Source organism: Gallinula chloropus (assembly GCF_964237585.1).
Source record: "Gallinula chloropus genome assembly, chromosome: 18".
Classification (NCBI taxonomy): domain Eukaryota; kingdom Metazoa; phylum Chordata; class Aves; order Gruiformes; family Rallidae; genus Gallinula; species Gallinula chloropus.
In genome coordinates, this window is record NC_140103.1 from 111,989 (window position 1) to 129,146 (window position 17,158).

The window sequence follows — 17,158 nt, forward strand, 5'->3', positions numbered from 1 at the left end:
GCCAGTGTGATACTGGTTTCACTAATATTGTGCAATAATTTTTTTATCGAAGCAATTGATTTAAAACTGTCCTATATTCATGCTCAGTTCACTTTTATTTTTCTTTTTTTAAAAATAGCTTGTCATGTCTGCTAGTTTCTGCAGACTTCATAACACATACCAAGCTAAAGAATAATTTTGCACCATCCATGACTTTGCACATTTGGGTTTCATTGGGTTATTTTTTGTTGTTGTTTTCCAGATTCAGTATGAAATATGGCCAAGTAAAACTAACATAATTTTGTTCTTTCGACTTTTTACTTCCTATTTGAATATACAGAAAAAGTCATTGTGTCCTGTAATATCTCCTAGCCTTTTTTATTTTTTCTTTATAGGGCACTCAGAAAATATGTCTCCCTTATAGTCCCACAAAAACATTATCAGTGAAATCTATATTAAGGTACGTATTTACAGATAACTTATCAGTTAATATATTTCTCTGTATGCCTTTTCTTATAACTCAGAGCTTGTGTTGCATGATTTTCATGGCAGATTTACAAAAATGATAAGAACAATTTGAAAACTATAGTAAATCCTGATCTGGGATAGACAAAATAACAACTTAAAATGGAGAAAAATTCTTAGCTCTTCTTCAGCAAGGGGACTATTTTCAAGTTTATTGGAAAATAGGTGCAAAGGAGAACTGCAGTGATTGAGAAGAAATGTCTTTTTTAATTACAGACAATAAAGAGACCTAAGGAACAGCAGATTTTGATTAGAGAGGTGGTGGTTATGTGTCAGAGAAGAAACCAAAAATTATTTCTTCAGTTGATTGTCTGCACGCGTGTCGCACTATGGGTGTGTCAGTGATGCCAAGACAATTCCTTCCCTGGGTCAGAGACTGTGTTGGCATGCTCGTACTCTGTCCTGCCACTTCAGTGAGCAAACCTGACACCATTTCTGTTTCTTCCAGCATTATAATCGGCTGAAATTTCAGAGCACCTTTTTTCAATGTGTTCATTCAAATTTAATCTGTAGTTTTTACAGTCTAATCAATGTGTTTTCTCAAATCTCTCGCTGACAACATCTTCAAATGCGTCTTCTGTATTTTACCTTGTCTAGAAACCCTTTAAAAAGTGCCTTCAATTTCCAAACAGATAGTGTGTTTTGGATAAATAGGCAGTCTGCAGGACTTCAAAACCTTTGATCTATATAGAGTATGAGCAAATGGCTCTTGTTTGACTGAAGCTGATCCACTGTATGACACTGCCAGTGCTGATTTGAGAGGAGTATTCTGGGAACAGGGCATGTGTTGTGATGCAAAGTCAATACAACTGGGTCTGGATTTTCCTACAACTGCACAGGGTTTCTGAGAGTTCCCAGACCACTGAATTTGAGATGCTGCAGGCTATTGAGCCTCACTTCCAAAATCTGTTTTCCTGGGCTGTGGCCGTGGTTTGGAGTGTCAGGATTGTCAGTTGAAAACACTTCAGATCTCTGTCACCTTCTTCATGAGGATGAGCTAAGTGTCCTCTTGTAACTCCTACAGCACTGGTATGAATAGTGTTCCTAGCTGTTGAGTACTATGGCTATACCTGCATAAAAGCCTGATCTTCAATGTCTGCCCACCAGTTATTGAAACATCTTTTCCTAACAACCCTTTCTAGCCCAGTGTCTCTGACCACATACACATTTTTGGTCAAGCATCCCAGGGTGGAGAAACTTCGCCTTCTGTTAGCTAGGGTTGTAACTCTTTTCGCTGATACACCTTCATGTGTTCCACCCTGTCATGCTGCAGTATTCTAGAGTGGAAAACGATGACTTGTTTCAGTTCTTGTTCCATATTTCTTCTGGAGTTTGTGCCACCAGTGATTAGCTAAATAAATGTCATCTGCTTTTGTCACTTGGGCTTGGAATCTCTTCCCTGTCTGAACTGTGATCTAGCAAAAGAGATAATGGAAAAGTGTGTCAGGTTTCACCTCCCTGTTAGTTCACTGTGCCCCAGAGAGACTGCATTTGGCACTATGTGACACATTATGTGGTTCTGTAAATTAATGCTGGGGGGGGGGGGTGGGAAGGAAATGGGCACAAGTTATAGTAAATGCAGAAAAATGAGCAAAGGTATTTCTGTTTATTTAAGCAGCTGATCTTGCTTCTTATTTGAATACTTTTTTCTGTTCTCTTTGTGGATCTTTGCCATCTGAATTTGATGCTGAACTGCTGTTACTTAATTTGATTTGCCTTGAATAATTTTAGAAGATGGAGAAGAAAAGCTTACAAAACAGGTTGAGTCCTCCTAAAATGCTCGTGGTGATTATGTGTAAAACCAAAGTGAAAAGTGATGGATTAAAGTTCTGTGCTTTTTAAGTGAATACAGGAAATTTAAACTTAGTCTCCGTGCAGGGTCTTACTAATTTCTGTTTTTAAAATCTAAAAGAAATTTAGGAAGTCTTGGAAGTTAGTGTTGTGGGAAAGAAATGTCTATTCCACAAAGCATTCCATGTAAGAGAGGCTTTTTGAAAGATTCTTTTTGTAACAGTTGTAACTCCAACCAGTGGTTTAATGTTGAAATGTATATTTGCCCTTCTATAAAGCAGTAGTTCGTTTGCATTTCAGTGCTATGAGTCTTGACAAATTTGAGAAGAGTCCAAGGGAAATTTTTCATCCTGAGATACAAAAGGTAGGAGGTAACTTCTTTTTATGTTTGGTTGTTTTTCTTTATTATTTTCTGGAAAAATAAGTCATTAATTATAAATATTACCATTTTGTTTGTTTTAGTAGCAGGATAAGAATGAGTAGGGTTAGGTGATGCTACACAGTAAACTGTCTTTATCTGTTGAATTGGTTGTGTGAACACAAAACTTAAATGTACAAAGACGTTTTGGTTTTATTTGTGTTACCTTCAATACCAGTGTGCTAAAGATATTGTTTCGTTTACAGGATTTATTGGTTCTTGAAGAGCAAGAGGTAAATGTAAACTTACCGCTCCTGGTTCACAGACCTGTTCAATGAATACAGCTGTGCATTTGAAATATTTGCACTGTCATGCTCATGTCAACTTAGAGATCAGTTGCTTATTGCAGTATAAAAGTGTAGTATTTCTTTGCAATATATGAGATAAAAAATAATTTTAAGCACCAACTTAATATATCATATTAATAGAGCACCAGTTTTGTATATCATGAAATTAATAATCTATGATCAAATGTAAATTATGTCTCTGCTACTTGAGCATGTAATGGAGTTGGTATGATACATATATTCCCATATGTAGGATGTATGCAAAGGTATGTATATAGAAGTCCTTAGAGAAAATATTTTTTAGCTCTTTTTTTGGTTACTTTATCATATAATACTTAGTTTTATTTCTCAGGGATCTGTAAATTTTAAATTTGGAGTTCTTTATGCTAAAGATGGGCAGCTTACAGATGATGAAATGTTCAGCAATGGTGAGTTTTTCACCTTTTTCTTAATTGTTTTTTTAATCTGAATGAATAAATATAGGATAGTGCCTGTGCATGGAAGCCAGAAGGGAGGTAATAGTTATGTGAACAGTAGTTTTGTTAGGTTTTCATGTTTGCATTGAGTGAAAAATTTTACTGCAGAATCTTTTATTTCTGCAGAATCTTTTATTTCTGTAGGAAACGTATTACAACTTGGAAGATACTGACATTTCTTTTCTAGAAATAGACAACAGCATGTAGGATTTAGAAAAAAAGAAGCAGTTGAAGGTGGCAACTCATGTTACCTGCAAAAAGTCACTGCTTTTTCTAGTTTTCACTCTTACATTTTTGCAGCATAATCATGTTCTGTGCACTTGAATGGTACCTTGGAGTTAGCAAAAGAGGTCACTGTTTAGTGTCGCATGATGTTTATTCTGCAAGGCTGGGATGCTGTTTCTGTAAAGATAGAAGGCTTGGATGACATGAGGAAAAACTAATTCAGCTGAAACTTTGGTCCTAATGTCCTGGGAGCGGGACCTGTTCCTATATTTTGATTGTTTTTTTCAGGTGTTCTATTACTACGTGTGCTTTTCTGTTGTAATGTTTCTCCTTTCCACATGTAGAAACTGGAAGTGGAAGCTTTCAAAGATTTTTGCATCTCTTGGGTGACACAATTACTCTGAAAGGGTGGACAGGCTACAGAGGAGGACTGGACACTAAAAGTAAGAACTCATCTGAAGCAAAAACAGTTGGGACGCTGCAATCTAAATGTTTTTGCTCATTGCTTGCATGTATTGTGTGTGTATGTGTATGTGCATGCGTTTGTGAGTATATATATATATATATATATATATATATTAGAAATAAGACAATCCCAAAACAGATTTCCTCATGTGCATGCTAAATGCTTTGCTTCACTGGGAAAAGGTCGCGTTACCTTAAACCACTGGAATGGAGTGCAATGGGAGACCTGGTTACCCAGGATATGGATATATTTGTACTGAACAAAATTTTTGCCTCAGTCTTCACTGGCAAGGGCTCTAGCCACACTGCCCAGGTCACGGAAGGCAAAGGTAGGGACTGTGAGAGTGAAGAACCACCCACTGTAGGAGAAGATCAGGTTCAAGAATATCTAAGAAACCTGAAGGTGCACAAGTCTGTGGGACCTGATGAGATGCAGTCCTGAGGGAACTGGTGGATGAGACAACTAAGCCGCTCTCCATTGTATTCGAGAATTTGTGGCAGTCTGGTGAAGTTCCTGGAGGAAAAGGAAGACCTGGGCAACTGTAGACTGGTCAGTCTCTCCTCTGGGCCTGGCAAGATCATGGAGCAGATCCTCCTGGAAACTGTGCTCAAGCACATTGAAGATAGAGAGGTGAGTGATGATAGCCAACATGACTTCACTAAGGGCAAATCGTACCCGACAAATTTGGTGGCCTTCTTCGATGGGGTTACAGCACTGGTGGATGAGGGAAGAGTGACAGACATCATCTACCTGGACTTGTGCAAAGTGTTTGACACTGTCCTACACTATGTCCTTGTCTGTAAATTGTAGAGACGTGGATTTTACAGATGACTGCTCACTGGATAAAGAAGTGGCTGGACTGTCATGCTCAAGCAGTTGTGGTCATGGTGTCAGTGTCCAGGTAGAGATTAGCGGCAAGTGGCATTCCTTAGTGATCAATATTGGGACCGGCACTGTTTAACGTCTCTGTTGGTGACACCAATGTTGAGATTTGGTGCACCCTCAGCACGTTTGCTGACAACACTGAGCTGTATGATGTGGTCAAAATCCTGGAGGGAAGGGATGCTGTCCAGAGGGACCTGGACAGGCTTGAGCAGTCGGTCCATGTGAATCTCATGAAGTTCTACAAGGCCCAGTGCAAGGTCCTGCACTGGGGGAAACCCCAAGCACAACTGCAGGCTGGCGAAGAATGGATTAAGAGCAGCCCTGAGGAGACGAACATGGGGATGCTGATTGATGTAAAGTTCAATATGACTCAGCAATGCATCATAGATTTTAAATGTGTGAATATGCTGATTAGATTGCAAATTCAGGTTTGGACTCACCATAAAACATGCAGCGTGCATGTTTTTTTCTAAAATGGACCAGAATAAAGGATGACTAAAGAAGGTTTGGTAGAAGGACCTGAAACATCTTTTGATCTTTACAAAACTTAAAGAACATATACCTGCTAAGAATGTTGTCTTCCCTTGCAGATGATACAACAGGAACCTGTTCCATCTATACAGTTTTTCAAGGGCATGAAATTATGTTTCATGTTTCAACCATGCTACCATATTCTAGAGAGAACAAGCAGCAGGTACATGGTTCTTTTCCCTCCCATACCCCCCACCCCCCTTGTTACTATCTTAGGAATGTAAATTTTAAGACTTCTGCTGTATTTTTTTCCTCAATATTATACCTAATGCTGAAAATTTCGTATAATCTTTATTATGGTGCACTTGTGAAGAAGATCAAAATTACTTGACTGAGAAGTGATTGAGTATTCTGTTATTCAGATAGCTTTACTACTGTACTGCTGCAGTTACTATTCCCTTAAATAATTTAGGAAGGTTGGAAATTAGATTTGGGGGTGAATTGCTAAAATACTCACATTTATAAACATACAGCTCATATTCAGGTAGCGATTTGTATAGCTTGAAAGAAACTGCCCCTGTGAGCATGTTAATGGCAAGTTTTGTGCATTTGGTCTAAAGCACTGCTGTTGTCCTCTCATAGATTGACCAGGTACGTTCCTGGGTACTTGTTCAAATGTACTATCATACATTGCCTGAACCTTTCTATGAATTATATGATGAAAAAACTTTTATAAGCATATATATGCTTATACCTATACATCACACATCCAGAATGATTTACCCCAAGTTACTTGTAAATTACTTGGTTTATTACTGTCTTTATAAGAAATAATAATAATAATAATAATAATAATAATAATAATAATAATAATAATAATAATAATAATAATAATAATAATAGCAGCATTATATTATTAGTTATACTGTCTTTTTTTTTTATTTCCATGTCAGTTTTCTCATGCTTTTGCCTTGGATTGATGATAAGATCGCAGCAGAAAACAGAGGCCAATCAGAACATTTATTGTTTTTAAAGAATAACTCAGTGTCAGAGTGTTTTTCCTTTTGTTTCAACAGGTGGATTTGCTTTTTTGGAATGCTAGGTGTCACATGTCCAATTTGTGAATATTAATTATGGAAATTATGAATGCTTTGCTAACTTTAAAACATACAGTAGCTGCTGTTTTAGCAGCTGCCCTGTGTGTGCACCATGGCATTGCTAGGTTTACTTGCTTTTATTTAAGTAATAGTTTTATATTGGCCACTAATCGTATTGACCATCATTTATCTGTTTAGGAATACTGTTTAACTATTCTCTCACAGAATTGTTAAGGTATATATTTATGTCTTTTAAGTCATTGTGTCAGTCGCTGCCGCCTTTCCCCTCACCCCCCCCCCCCCCCGCCCTTTCTTTTCTCTTTTTTTTTCCAGGTAGAAAGGAAGCGACATATTGGAAATGATATTGTCACTATCGTATTTCAGGAAGGTGAAGAGTCTTCTCCAGCATTCAAGCCATCCATGATTCGCTCTCATTTTACGCGTATCTTTTTCCTTACATTTTCTAGGGACTTTTTTCTAGGGACTTCTTTTTTTTTTTTAAGATCAATATTACTTTTAATTCTGCCCTAAGTCCTTCCTGCATGCTGTTTATGGGAGTGAAAATTATTTTAGAAAGTTACATTCTTGCAACTGCTTGGCTAGGAGTCTCTAAGTCTGCCTCATAAAACAATTTTTATGTTGATGACCTTAGAAGATAAGGTGAAAGCAAGAATGTGGTTTTTAAGTTATATTTTTATTGAAGGCATTTATTTTGATCACTTCACAAATTAGATTTCATACATTTTCATAAAATATAAATTCATAAGAATATTTCTGTTAGTGATGTAAATTAATTTGGCATGAACTACTGAATATTACCTTTAAATGATGTTTATTTTTGGTATTTGTGTATTTGATATCAGTGTTTCTCATATCTTTCAGTCCATAAATCATGTATTCTCCAGATTTTTGGCAGCCTGTGTTTTTCAAACTTTTGGTTGAAAACATTGTGAGGACTATATGAGTCCAAAAACCAGCTGCCAACTGCTTGGGAATGTTATGGAGTCACACTGGTGGTTTATGTATCCCAGTGTGATACCTATAAGGCTAGGTGGAATGGAAAGAAGCAAAATAGATGGAAAGAAGAACTGTTACTTCTACCCATGCTCTGTTGCTGAGATTTTAAAAATTATCACAAAGCTTATGACTTCTAATCTAGTCCTCAGGCTGTTCTTAAAAATTTCAGCATAGTTTCATCCATGGCTGGTCTTCCTTTTTAGATTTAAATGCTTGATATTAACCTCTTTTATTCTAAATGGAAGAAGGGGCTAGAACAAAAAGTATTTCACATTTAACAAAAAACTCCAAACAAAGCAAGCTTTAGATACCAGAGGAACCTCAATATTGTTACTAAGAAATGTTTACCAAGTCAATGTATGTGTTCATCAGATTGTCAGCACTGGTAAAGAGGGAATAATTATTCCCTTATTGCTGTTAGGAAGACTTCCTGTGATGTAATTGATACACCCTACTCTTTATTTTTGACAAATATTCTTGAGGTTCAACTGTCCTTGGTATCATAATGAGTTGGAAGGGCAGATGCGCCCTAAAGCCGTAGGGACTTCAAGTTACCATTTAGCTCAAGTAGTCCTTAGCTAATCAATGGAGTCATATCGCCATCCTGATAACTTCAGTTAACAGTAGCCAAGGATAAAGGTGTCCACAAGAAAACTGGGAGTTGACATCGATCTGTGCCTGATGTGGTGAATCTCAAAGCTCGTTGAGTCTGTAGGAGCACTTCTTACTTTCTCACAAAGTAGAGCACCCCTTTTTTGTTACTTCTGCAATAGGAAAAACTGGCATATAGGTATCCCACTGTGCTGTCCTATGCAGCTGCTGTAAGGGTTTGTCATGGGTCATCTCGATGGTAGGCTTGACTTGCCCAAGTTATCCACCACCAATTTAGATGTCCCAATGTATCTGTACAGGTCTGATAGATATGACCCTGAGTCTACAGGAGATCTGTACCCCTTTTGGAACAGTGGTTGGGGACTAGGCAATAGTCTCTCAAACATCTTCAATAGAACTGGATGCTAATGTTGAAATAATTTAATCCCATCATAAGTCTTTTTTTTAGTGTGCAGTGAGTGTCAAGGTCTGTTCATTCTGTCTGGAAGAAACCAATATAGGCAATGAAGTTATTCAGACTTACACTTTGACACTGTTTATACGAACTGAAAACTTAGAGACAGTGTTAAGGAAGTCCATCTGTTGTGGTTTTGCCCCAGCCGAGAGCCAAGCACGACGCAGCCACTAACTCTTAAAGAGGGATTGGGGGAAGGGGATGGGGGGGCTGAATTGAGGGAAGGGGAAAGGGAGGAGAAAAAAAACCCCATTGAAACAAAAACCTCATGGATTGGGACAAGGATAGTTTACTGAGATAGCAGAAGGATAGATATAGGAAATATATATATATATATTTATAGCAAAATATATGAGACTGGTGATACACAATGCAGTTTCTTATTGAACCGCACAGCTTGGGCCATCCAGCTCAGAGCCATCCTGAAACCAGACAGTTCCCAAAGCCATGCGTCCTGGAGCTGTCTACCCTCCCCCCACCATCCCACCCCCCTTTATGCTGAGCATGATACAATTGACATGGAATACCCTCTTTGGCCAATTCAGGTCACCTGTCCTGGCTGTGTCCCCCTTCCAGCTTCCTGGGTGCCCCCCACCTTCTCATTAGCAGGGAAATATAAACTGCTGAAAAGTCCTTGATTGCTTGACAACAACTAAAAACATCACTGTGTTACCAGCACTGCTCTCATCCTAACTCCCAAACACAGCATTCCACCCAATGCTAGAAAGAAATTAACTCTATCCTAGCTGAAATCAGGACACCATCAAAGCAAGAAGCCTCTAATTGATTTCATAAAAATACCTTGCAAGAAAACCATATGGATTTCTCTGATATTTTGGTCAAAGCTATGAATGAAGATGGGTAATACAATTTTGTGTATTTGCACTTTACAGTCTCCTCTTTCTTATTTTAGAATTTTGCTTGCTAAGTTATTTCATTAGAATCTTTTCTTCAGTGGAAGTTTCGGCATAAGCAGAGTTCAGTTTCAGTACTTTTTTATGAACTAAAAGAATTTATAATTGCAAGTCTATCAAATATGCAAAACTATATAGCGTGGTTTACTCTTCATATAAGGACAAGAAGTCTGTATTTGTGGTACTAGCTCAAATTTTAAAGCTGTTGATCAAATACAAACTTTTGGTTGGGACCTCCTTTATAAACAGTAGAATGTGTATAGTCTTGAATATTTTATATATTTACATTGATTAATATATTTTACCTTTATTAAATCTGCACTCTGCTGCAGGGGGAAAAAAGTGTATTAAAATATATCTGAGCTTCATTAGTACTGGATTAACTTCCTTAACTGGATGGCAGATATTTTTGCTTTAGTGAGATATAATAAGCAGAATGATAGTTACAGGTAGGTGCTGATTGTAACAAGTAACTTCACACTGAATGAGTAGTGAAGAGAAAGAAAAGAACCATCCTTTAGCTAACAGTATGTGCATCAGTTCTCAGTATAGGGTATAGATTTGCCACTGTTATTTCTTGTTTACAAAGTACTAGCAACGTCTGTAGTGATCCCTTTTATACTGAAAGTGTTCTGTTGTGTACTGCTAAGGCTGGGTTAAAAAGAAATGAGAGAATTGCTTTGGATTTGTGTGCAAGGAGAGGATTGGTTAGGTTTGAAATCACTGCCAGCTCAGATCCTGAAGTCTCTCCTGACTAAAGAGTTTATATTAGAAAACCAAAATGTTTGGTTTATCCAACACTCGAAAGGAAACTTCAAGGCATGAAAATGAAATTATGCCACAAAATGGAATGCTTGTGTATGTCTACAACACTCAAACCAAAAAACTTTGCAAGATGCAAGGGGGAAGTCAATGTGTTTAGGCTTTGAAAGCAAGTTTCTAATGGCTGTGTGAACCGGCATGGCAAGAGTTATTACTTTGCAAAATTTTAAACTGTTTGCAAATTATTCTACCCTGCATTTACAGGGTGAAGCTGAAAGATGACAGCATTGGGTCTGCTCCTTTGAGGTGAAATACTCATTAGCTTTTAGTGGAAAGAAGGAAGCCGAGCTTGGAAATGGCGTCTAGGAATGCACAGTCCTTCAGCAGATTAGTTTTGCTTCCTTCTTTGTTGAAAATTCCCTAATTCCTGAGGACTCGGGCAGATTGTGAAAGAGATTGACAGTATCCTTGAAACTGATCACCTGGCACTAGGGCTTTTTTTGAACAACACATATCACTAACAGCTAATACAAGTGTAGAAGGCATTCTTTTAGCCTCTCCTTCAGTACACAGTACAGACTACTGGTTCATGGAAGCTGCTGCTCAGATCCAATTACATGGTTCCAACCATTCCAACATATGTACATTCTGGTTTCTTAGGTAGTTTATTTTATACTTCATAGGCTGAGCAATCTTTGTTGTCATCTAAGAATCTGTTCTCCTGTCTGTAACATACATTACTGGAACTTTTTTTATCTCAAAGATACAGGACTGATTAAGCCTTTTTGCTTAGCAGCAAAATTTGATTATTAGCGGTAAGAGTTTGGTGCTTTTTGTGCACTTGCAACTCCACTTACTCATTTGTGAATGTTACCTGAAATCATCTGTGATGCAGATGCAGAAATGCTCAACAGTGTGGAATTGAGAAGAAAATAGAATAATATTAACTAGATTCCTTCAAGAGAGCTTGATGATTAATGTGTGCTCTCTCCTCTCTTACCTTTTTCTTCAAGTGCCTGAATATTTGTGAGTCTCTGTTTTTCTGGAGGAGGAGGAGAAGGCTCACATCATCCTTGCTGCTCTTGATATGGAGTATGAAATGAGGCAAAGCATACGTATGCCAAATAGGTACAGGAGTAGAAAGTCTACATATTTGGGTGCTTGAGGCACATGTGTATCAACAGAGGGGGGTATATATATTAACTATATGTAAAAGAATTTTTCACTGGAAATAACTTTCTTTTTCAGTATAGCTAAGAAACTTGATTCAGTAAGATCAGAGAAGTCTATATTATTGTGTTTTTCCAGCATGCCATAAAATCTAGCTCCAGAGAAGAATCCAACAGCATGATACTTCAGTTTACATGTGTGGGTTTTTTTCCTCTCTCCTATTTACATCTAAGATTTGTTTTGGAAAATGTAGTGCAGTTAAATAAGGAGTATTTGCTCTAAGATTTTGTGAGCACCTTCTTCCTGCTTTTTTTTCTCTTTATCCTCCAATTGATTGTCCTCGCGGCTTCTGCTTTTCAGCCTTGCAGGTTTGAGAGGCAGAAAACAGGTTCATGATTCCAGTGTGTAGTGAAAGCTAAGTTACTTCTTTCCTCCTTCCTGTTTTGGGACAGAAACCTGGGCATACATCCCCCACTAGCCTTCAAGAAGTGAATAGTGTACTAATTGTAAGCTAATACGTAGTAGATGGGCTAGCTGTGGAAAATGGTTTTCTACGTTGCTGTTTATTTGGGAAGTAACTAGTAGCAGGAAATAAGATAAATTTGTCTCTCTTGCTCTGAATAACTGACTGCTTTTACTAGTTCATCTTATTCTTTAGTTGCTTCATTCTGCCAGCCTTAACACATCTTCCTATAGTGCTCACCACACAGTATTTTTACCCTATATGACAGGCTTAATAAATTACGTATGTTTCAGTTTGGCCTAATTACATTTCTTTCTGTCCCTTCACCTTAAGCCTGCATGGGATTATTGTTCCTTCTGTTATTTTTTGGCGAAGATGGTCTTCCAACTGGCCAAAATTTTGGTCAAAAGAAAAAGGGAATACTCTAGTCTTTTAATACAGGTTTTCCATGTTTCATATGCAATGCCATCATAAGGTCCGATGCCAAATTTCTGCTTAGGATGACTTCATATTCTATGTTACTCAAGAAGTTTATTGTCTTGGTTGTTTTTGTTGTGGTTTTCCCCATCTTAACTCATTCTGCTCTAGCCAATATTTCATGCCCTGTGTAGTGATAAATATTTTTTGTATATGGACAATGCATAGGTAAGATGGAAATTTGCAAGGAGAATGTACTTTGTAGGCAAAGAGTTCTTCTTTTATAGCTTTTTTGAAAAGGACTACATTTACTAGTACCACTAAAAGTACTGTGCTCTGAGTAGAACTGCAAAGTTCTGGTCTAAGTTTTCATGTCTCCTTATTTTGCTGCAGGCTTTTAAATGAGTATATTAGATGAGATATAGATTTCAGGCAGCTCTGGATGAACAGTATTACCAGATGGAATGTTCATGCAACCCCAAAGAGGGGCAGGGATGGGGAATCAGCATAGACAAATTATTTTTTGTCTATTAGCCCTTCAAATGTAAACCTCTCAGCTGTGATCCAAGGGGACTAGCTGTTTTATGTTCAGAGTCAGCCCAGGGGAGACATGTGCCTGCATCGCAGATAGTTCCTCGGTTGTTCATTCAGATTCAGATATAACTGCATCTGTAATTTGCATTTCAGCTGCTGACTGACTTTTGATACAGATAAAGATTTGTTCTTTCAATAGGCTGAAAATATTTTCTGAAGAAAGCGTTCCTCTCTTTGGGCCTCCCCTTCCATCCCCACCTGTGTTTACAAACCACCAGGAATTCAGGGATTTTGTGTTAGTGAAATGTAAGTTAGTTTTTCTTTTGCTGTAAATGCTTTTTAATAAGTGCTTTAATAAATTTAAATTCATGATACTTAAAATGTAAACACATTTTCTAATGTATGCTGCTGTTCTAGATCGATTTTTTTCTTTTAAATCTGCACCCTAGGTGGGATATCAGTTCCATCAAACTGTGCAAGTCAGATTAGCAAAAAAATTAATTTCTGTGCAATTATGCTTCTCAGACTACTACATACATAGTGACTTTTATATTTGCAGAATGTGCAGCCATATTTAGCTTAAAATACTTAAAGATCTGAAAGAACCTATAATGCTGTTCAATGTGTAGTAATAGAAGTTGTTAGTCTAGCAGCTCTGAAAACCTGAAAATAGAAGCTTTTGTAAATGCGTGCTGCACACGGGCCCTTCAGCACCTTTAAAACCTTTTTACTTCTGTAATGATCAGTTCCGGTTTTCATAGACACTTCCTTGCCCTTCTAAATCAGCGAGAAAGAAACCTTAGAGAACTGATTGTGATGATTTTAATTAGATGCTTACTCAACAGGAACTTGTCTACTAACTCAATTCACATATTTAAATTGGTTTGGTACTTAAATTGATCAGCAGTTTGTCTTTAGTTTTATTATTATTAGTTGGGAGATTATTTTGGGATGCCTGGTAGAATTCTCCTATTTTTTTCCCTTTTAAGCGTAAGGGATCATTATTCACTAAAAACACATGCAAAAAGGAAGCAACCCTAAATTGCTGATGGAAAACAGTATTTTCTTACAGAGGCAAACTAGAGCCAGTAGAAGTTGTCAAAGTTCATTTAGGTAATGTACCTTCTTTTCCATAATATTTTAGTAATAAATGGGGAAAAAGCCACCTTGGAAACCCCAACATTTTCTCAAAAACGTCAGCGTACTCTAGACATGCTGATCCGCTCTTTATACCAAGACCTGATGCCTGATCTGCACAAGGTAAATGTAAGTCAGAAGTGTCTGCATCTCTCACGTGCTCTCCTGTTCTCACTAGTAGTTTGAATGTTCTGTTGCTTTAAAGGACTGTAATCCTAATAAGCACTGAGTTGAATATGCCAGGCTAAATACCAATTGTCATATCACTTATTCTACAGTTATATGCAAATTGACAGGCAGCCCTTTCTGGATAGCATTCTTCATGCGTTTGTTTAAACCAGGTGTGAGGAGAAGCATAACAATGTCATACTCTGCTTCAGCTTACCTTCAGCAAGGGAGTAGGAAATTTAGGCTGTGTAAATGCAGGTATTGGTCTCATTCCATAAAAACTGCACTTACTCATTCCACTCTGTGTGAATTTGGATCATTTTTACCCTTGGGTAACAACGAGAGAACTTCATTTTAGATGATGAAGACTTAATCTTGATTCTTAAATAACTAAAGAGAAGTTCAATACTTCTGAAATTAACAAGTGCTATATTCCCCCCCCCCCCCCCCCCGTTTATTTCTGTTAGCTAAATATATCTCCTTAAACTTTTACAATTATAGAATCATCAAAGTTGGAAAAGACCTTCAAGATCACCAAGTCCAACTGTCAGCCCTACACCACTGTAACCTCTAAACCATCTCCCAAAGCCACCATGTCTACATTTTTGAACAGCCCCAGGGATTGTGATTCCACCACCTCCCTGGGCAGCTTCTTCCAATGCTTCACCACTCTTTTGGTGAAGAAATTTTTCCTAATCTCCAATCTGAACCTTCCTTGGTGCAACTTGAACCCGTTCCTTCATGTCCTGTCACTAGTTATTAGGGAGAAGAGGCCAACCCCTGCCTCACTACAACCTCCTTTCAAGTAGCTGTAGAAAGCCATCAGGTCCCCCCTCAGCCTCCTCCAGACTGAAGAGCCCCAGCTCCCTCAGTCTCTCCTCATACGACCTGTTCTCCAGATCACTGGTCAGCCTAGATGCCCTTCTCTGCACCCTGTCCAGCACCTCGATGCCCTTCCTGTACTGAGGGACTCAAAACTGTACACAGTGCTCAATGTGCAGCCACACCAGGGCTGAGTATGGGGGCAAGATCACCTCCCTGGCCCTGCTGATCACTGTTCCTGATGCAGGCCAGGATGCTGTGGGCCTTCTTGGCACCCTGGGCACACTGCTGGCTTGCGTTCAGCTGGCTGTCAGCCAACATGCCCATGTCCCTCTCTGCTGGGCAGCTCTCCAGCCACTCTGCCCCAAGTCTGTAGCACTGCCAGGAGTTGTGGCCAAAAAGCAGGACCCAGCTCTTGGCCTTGTTGAAACTCATACAGTTGGCTTTGGCCCATTGATCCAGCCTGTATAGGTCCTCCGTACCCTTAAGCAGATGGACACTTCCACCCAGCTTAGTGTCATCTGCAAACTTACTAAGGGTGCACTCTATCCCCTCATACAAATCATCAATAAAGATGTGAAACAGGAGTGGCTCCAGCACTGAGCCCTGGGGAACACCACTTGTGACTCACCACCAACTGGATTCAACTCCATTTAACACAACTCTTTGGACCCGGCCATCCAACCACTTTTTTATCCAGCAAAGCTTATATGCATCCAAGCCATGAGCAGCCAGCTTCTCTGAGAAAATGCTGTGAATTTTTGTCCACGTGTTCATGTCTCTGGTCTTTATTATGGTTGTATAGAATATAACAGAGATAGACTATGTGATTCTGTGATTCTGTGACTGTGACAGGTGGGGGAAAGTAAAGCACTCTAGGATTGGAATAGTTCTAATTTCTGTTTGCTGAGAAGTTATACAGTTACATTCGTCATTACAGGAAAATATGTAAAAGAAGACAATAGTTAAATTATATCGCATGAAATTAACTCAGATTAGAAGATTATGAAAACTTTTGGTTTAGTTTAGAAGATAAACGTTTTCTGTTTTAGAACATGCTCAATAGAAGATCCTTCAGTGACGTATTACCGGAGTCCCCAAAATCAACACGGAAAAAAGAAGAAGCTCGGCAAGCAGAGTTTGTCCGACTTGGTCAGGTAGGATCAATTTAGGAGGTATGCGCCTATGTTTCCGAAGACTGCATCACCCCTTTTATTAGAATGTGATTAGCTTGTAGAGTTGTGGCAGGGCTTAATACAGTTATTTGTGGTCAGAAAGAGTGTTGTAGTATTGCATTGGTTTAAGTTACATTTTGGTAAAATATGAATAAAAATAGTTATCTGTAACAGATACACAACACAATTGCAAATATTTATAAAATATATAAGCTAAATGAAAAATTACACCTTAGGATCAAACCTAAAAGGTGTTTCCCTGCTTTGTGCAGCAGATGCTTTCTGTCTGCAAGCAGAAGAGTGCTCAGTCCTTTTTCTGTGTTTGGAGAAGCATAATCTTTCATGAATTTCCACCATATGTTTTATTAAGATTGAATGTTGTAGAAATTATTTACCCTGCTTCATTGCAGCAGGAAAAAACCAGCACAACAGTGTTTGTGCTCATCAGTTCCCCTGTGCCTTCTCACTTTTCTCCTTTTGATCCTGAACTGATGACATGGTTCAGCAGCTTATCCTAAGGATACATGTTCTCTGAGCTGATTTAACTTAGCAAGAGCTAACAGAGAGCAGAAAACCAAAACAGAAAAAGAATGAAACAAAACAAACAAAAAAACCCAAGCCCAAGCTTGCTTCCTTCCCTCACAGATTTTATCTGAGTTAGTAAGATAAAGAGTGGAAGTGTTGGAGAAGTTCCAGATCCAACAGAGAGCAGAGCCAGGACTTTGAGAGCTGATGCAAAAGAATCTCAGGGCTGTTAAAGCTGGCATTACCACATCTTCTTCTCTGTGCTGTGCCTATCCTTTCCCCAACCACTTTGGAAAAGCTAGTCACCCTAGGCTGGTTAAAAGGGGATGTGGGGGGTGTAATAAAACAGAGTGTAATATTCAAACAGA

General features: G+C 38.4%; 1 protein-coding gene across 1 annotated transcript in view; it reads left to right on the plus strand.

The window, feature by feature from the left end:
* The window catches only part of GARNL3 (GTPase activating Rap/RanGAP domain like 3), a gene marked incomplete at its 5' end in the record, with an annotated part of 41,201 nt that overhangs the window by 12,212 nt on the left and 11,831 nt on the right, over nucleotides 1-17,158 (plus strand). The window contains 11 exons of the mRNA XM_084272455.1: nucleotides 375-439; nucleotides 2,596-2,659; nucleotides 2,920-2,946; nucleotides 3,353-3,428; nucleotides 4,046-4,144; nucleotides 5,643-5,746; nucleotides 6,954-7,062; nucleotides 10,021-10,066; nucleotides 13,163-13,269; nucleotides 14,108-14,223; nucleotides 16,143-16,247. Coding sequence (XP_084128581.1) covers nucleotides 375-439; nucleotides 2,596-2,659; nucleotides 2,920-2,946; nucleotides 3,353-3,428; nucleotides 4,046-4,144; nucleotides 5,643-5,746; nucleotides 6,954-7,062; nucleotides 10,021-10,066; nucleotides 13,163-13,269; nucleotides 14,108-14,223; nucleotides 16,143-16,247 — 918 coding nt within the window. The remainder of the gene's footprint in view (nucleotides 1-374; nucleotides 440-2,595; nucleotides 2,660-2,919; nucleotides 2,947-3,352; nucleotides 3,429-4,045; nucleotides 4,145-5,642; nucleotides 5,747-6,953; nucleotides 7,063-10,020; nucleotides 10,067-13,162; nucleotides 13,270-14,107; nucleotides 14,224-16,142; nucleotides 16,248-17,158) is intronic.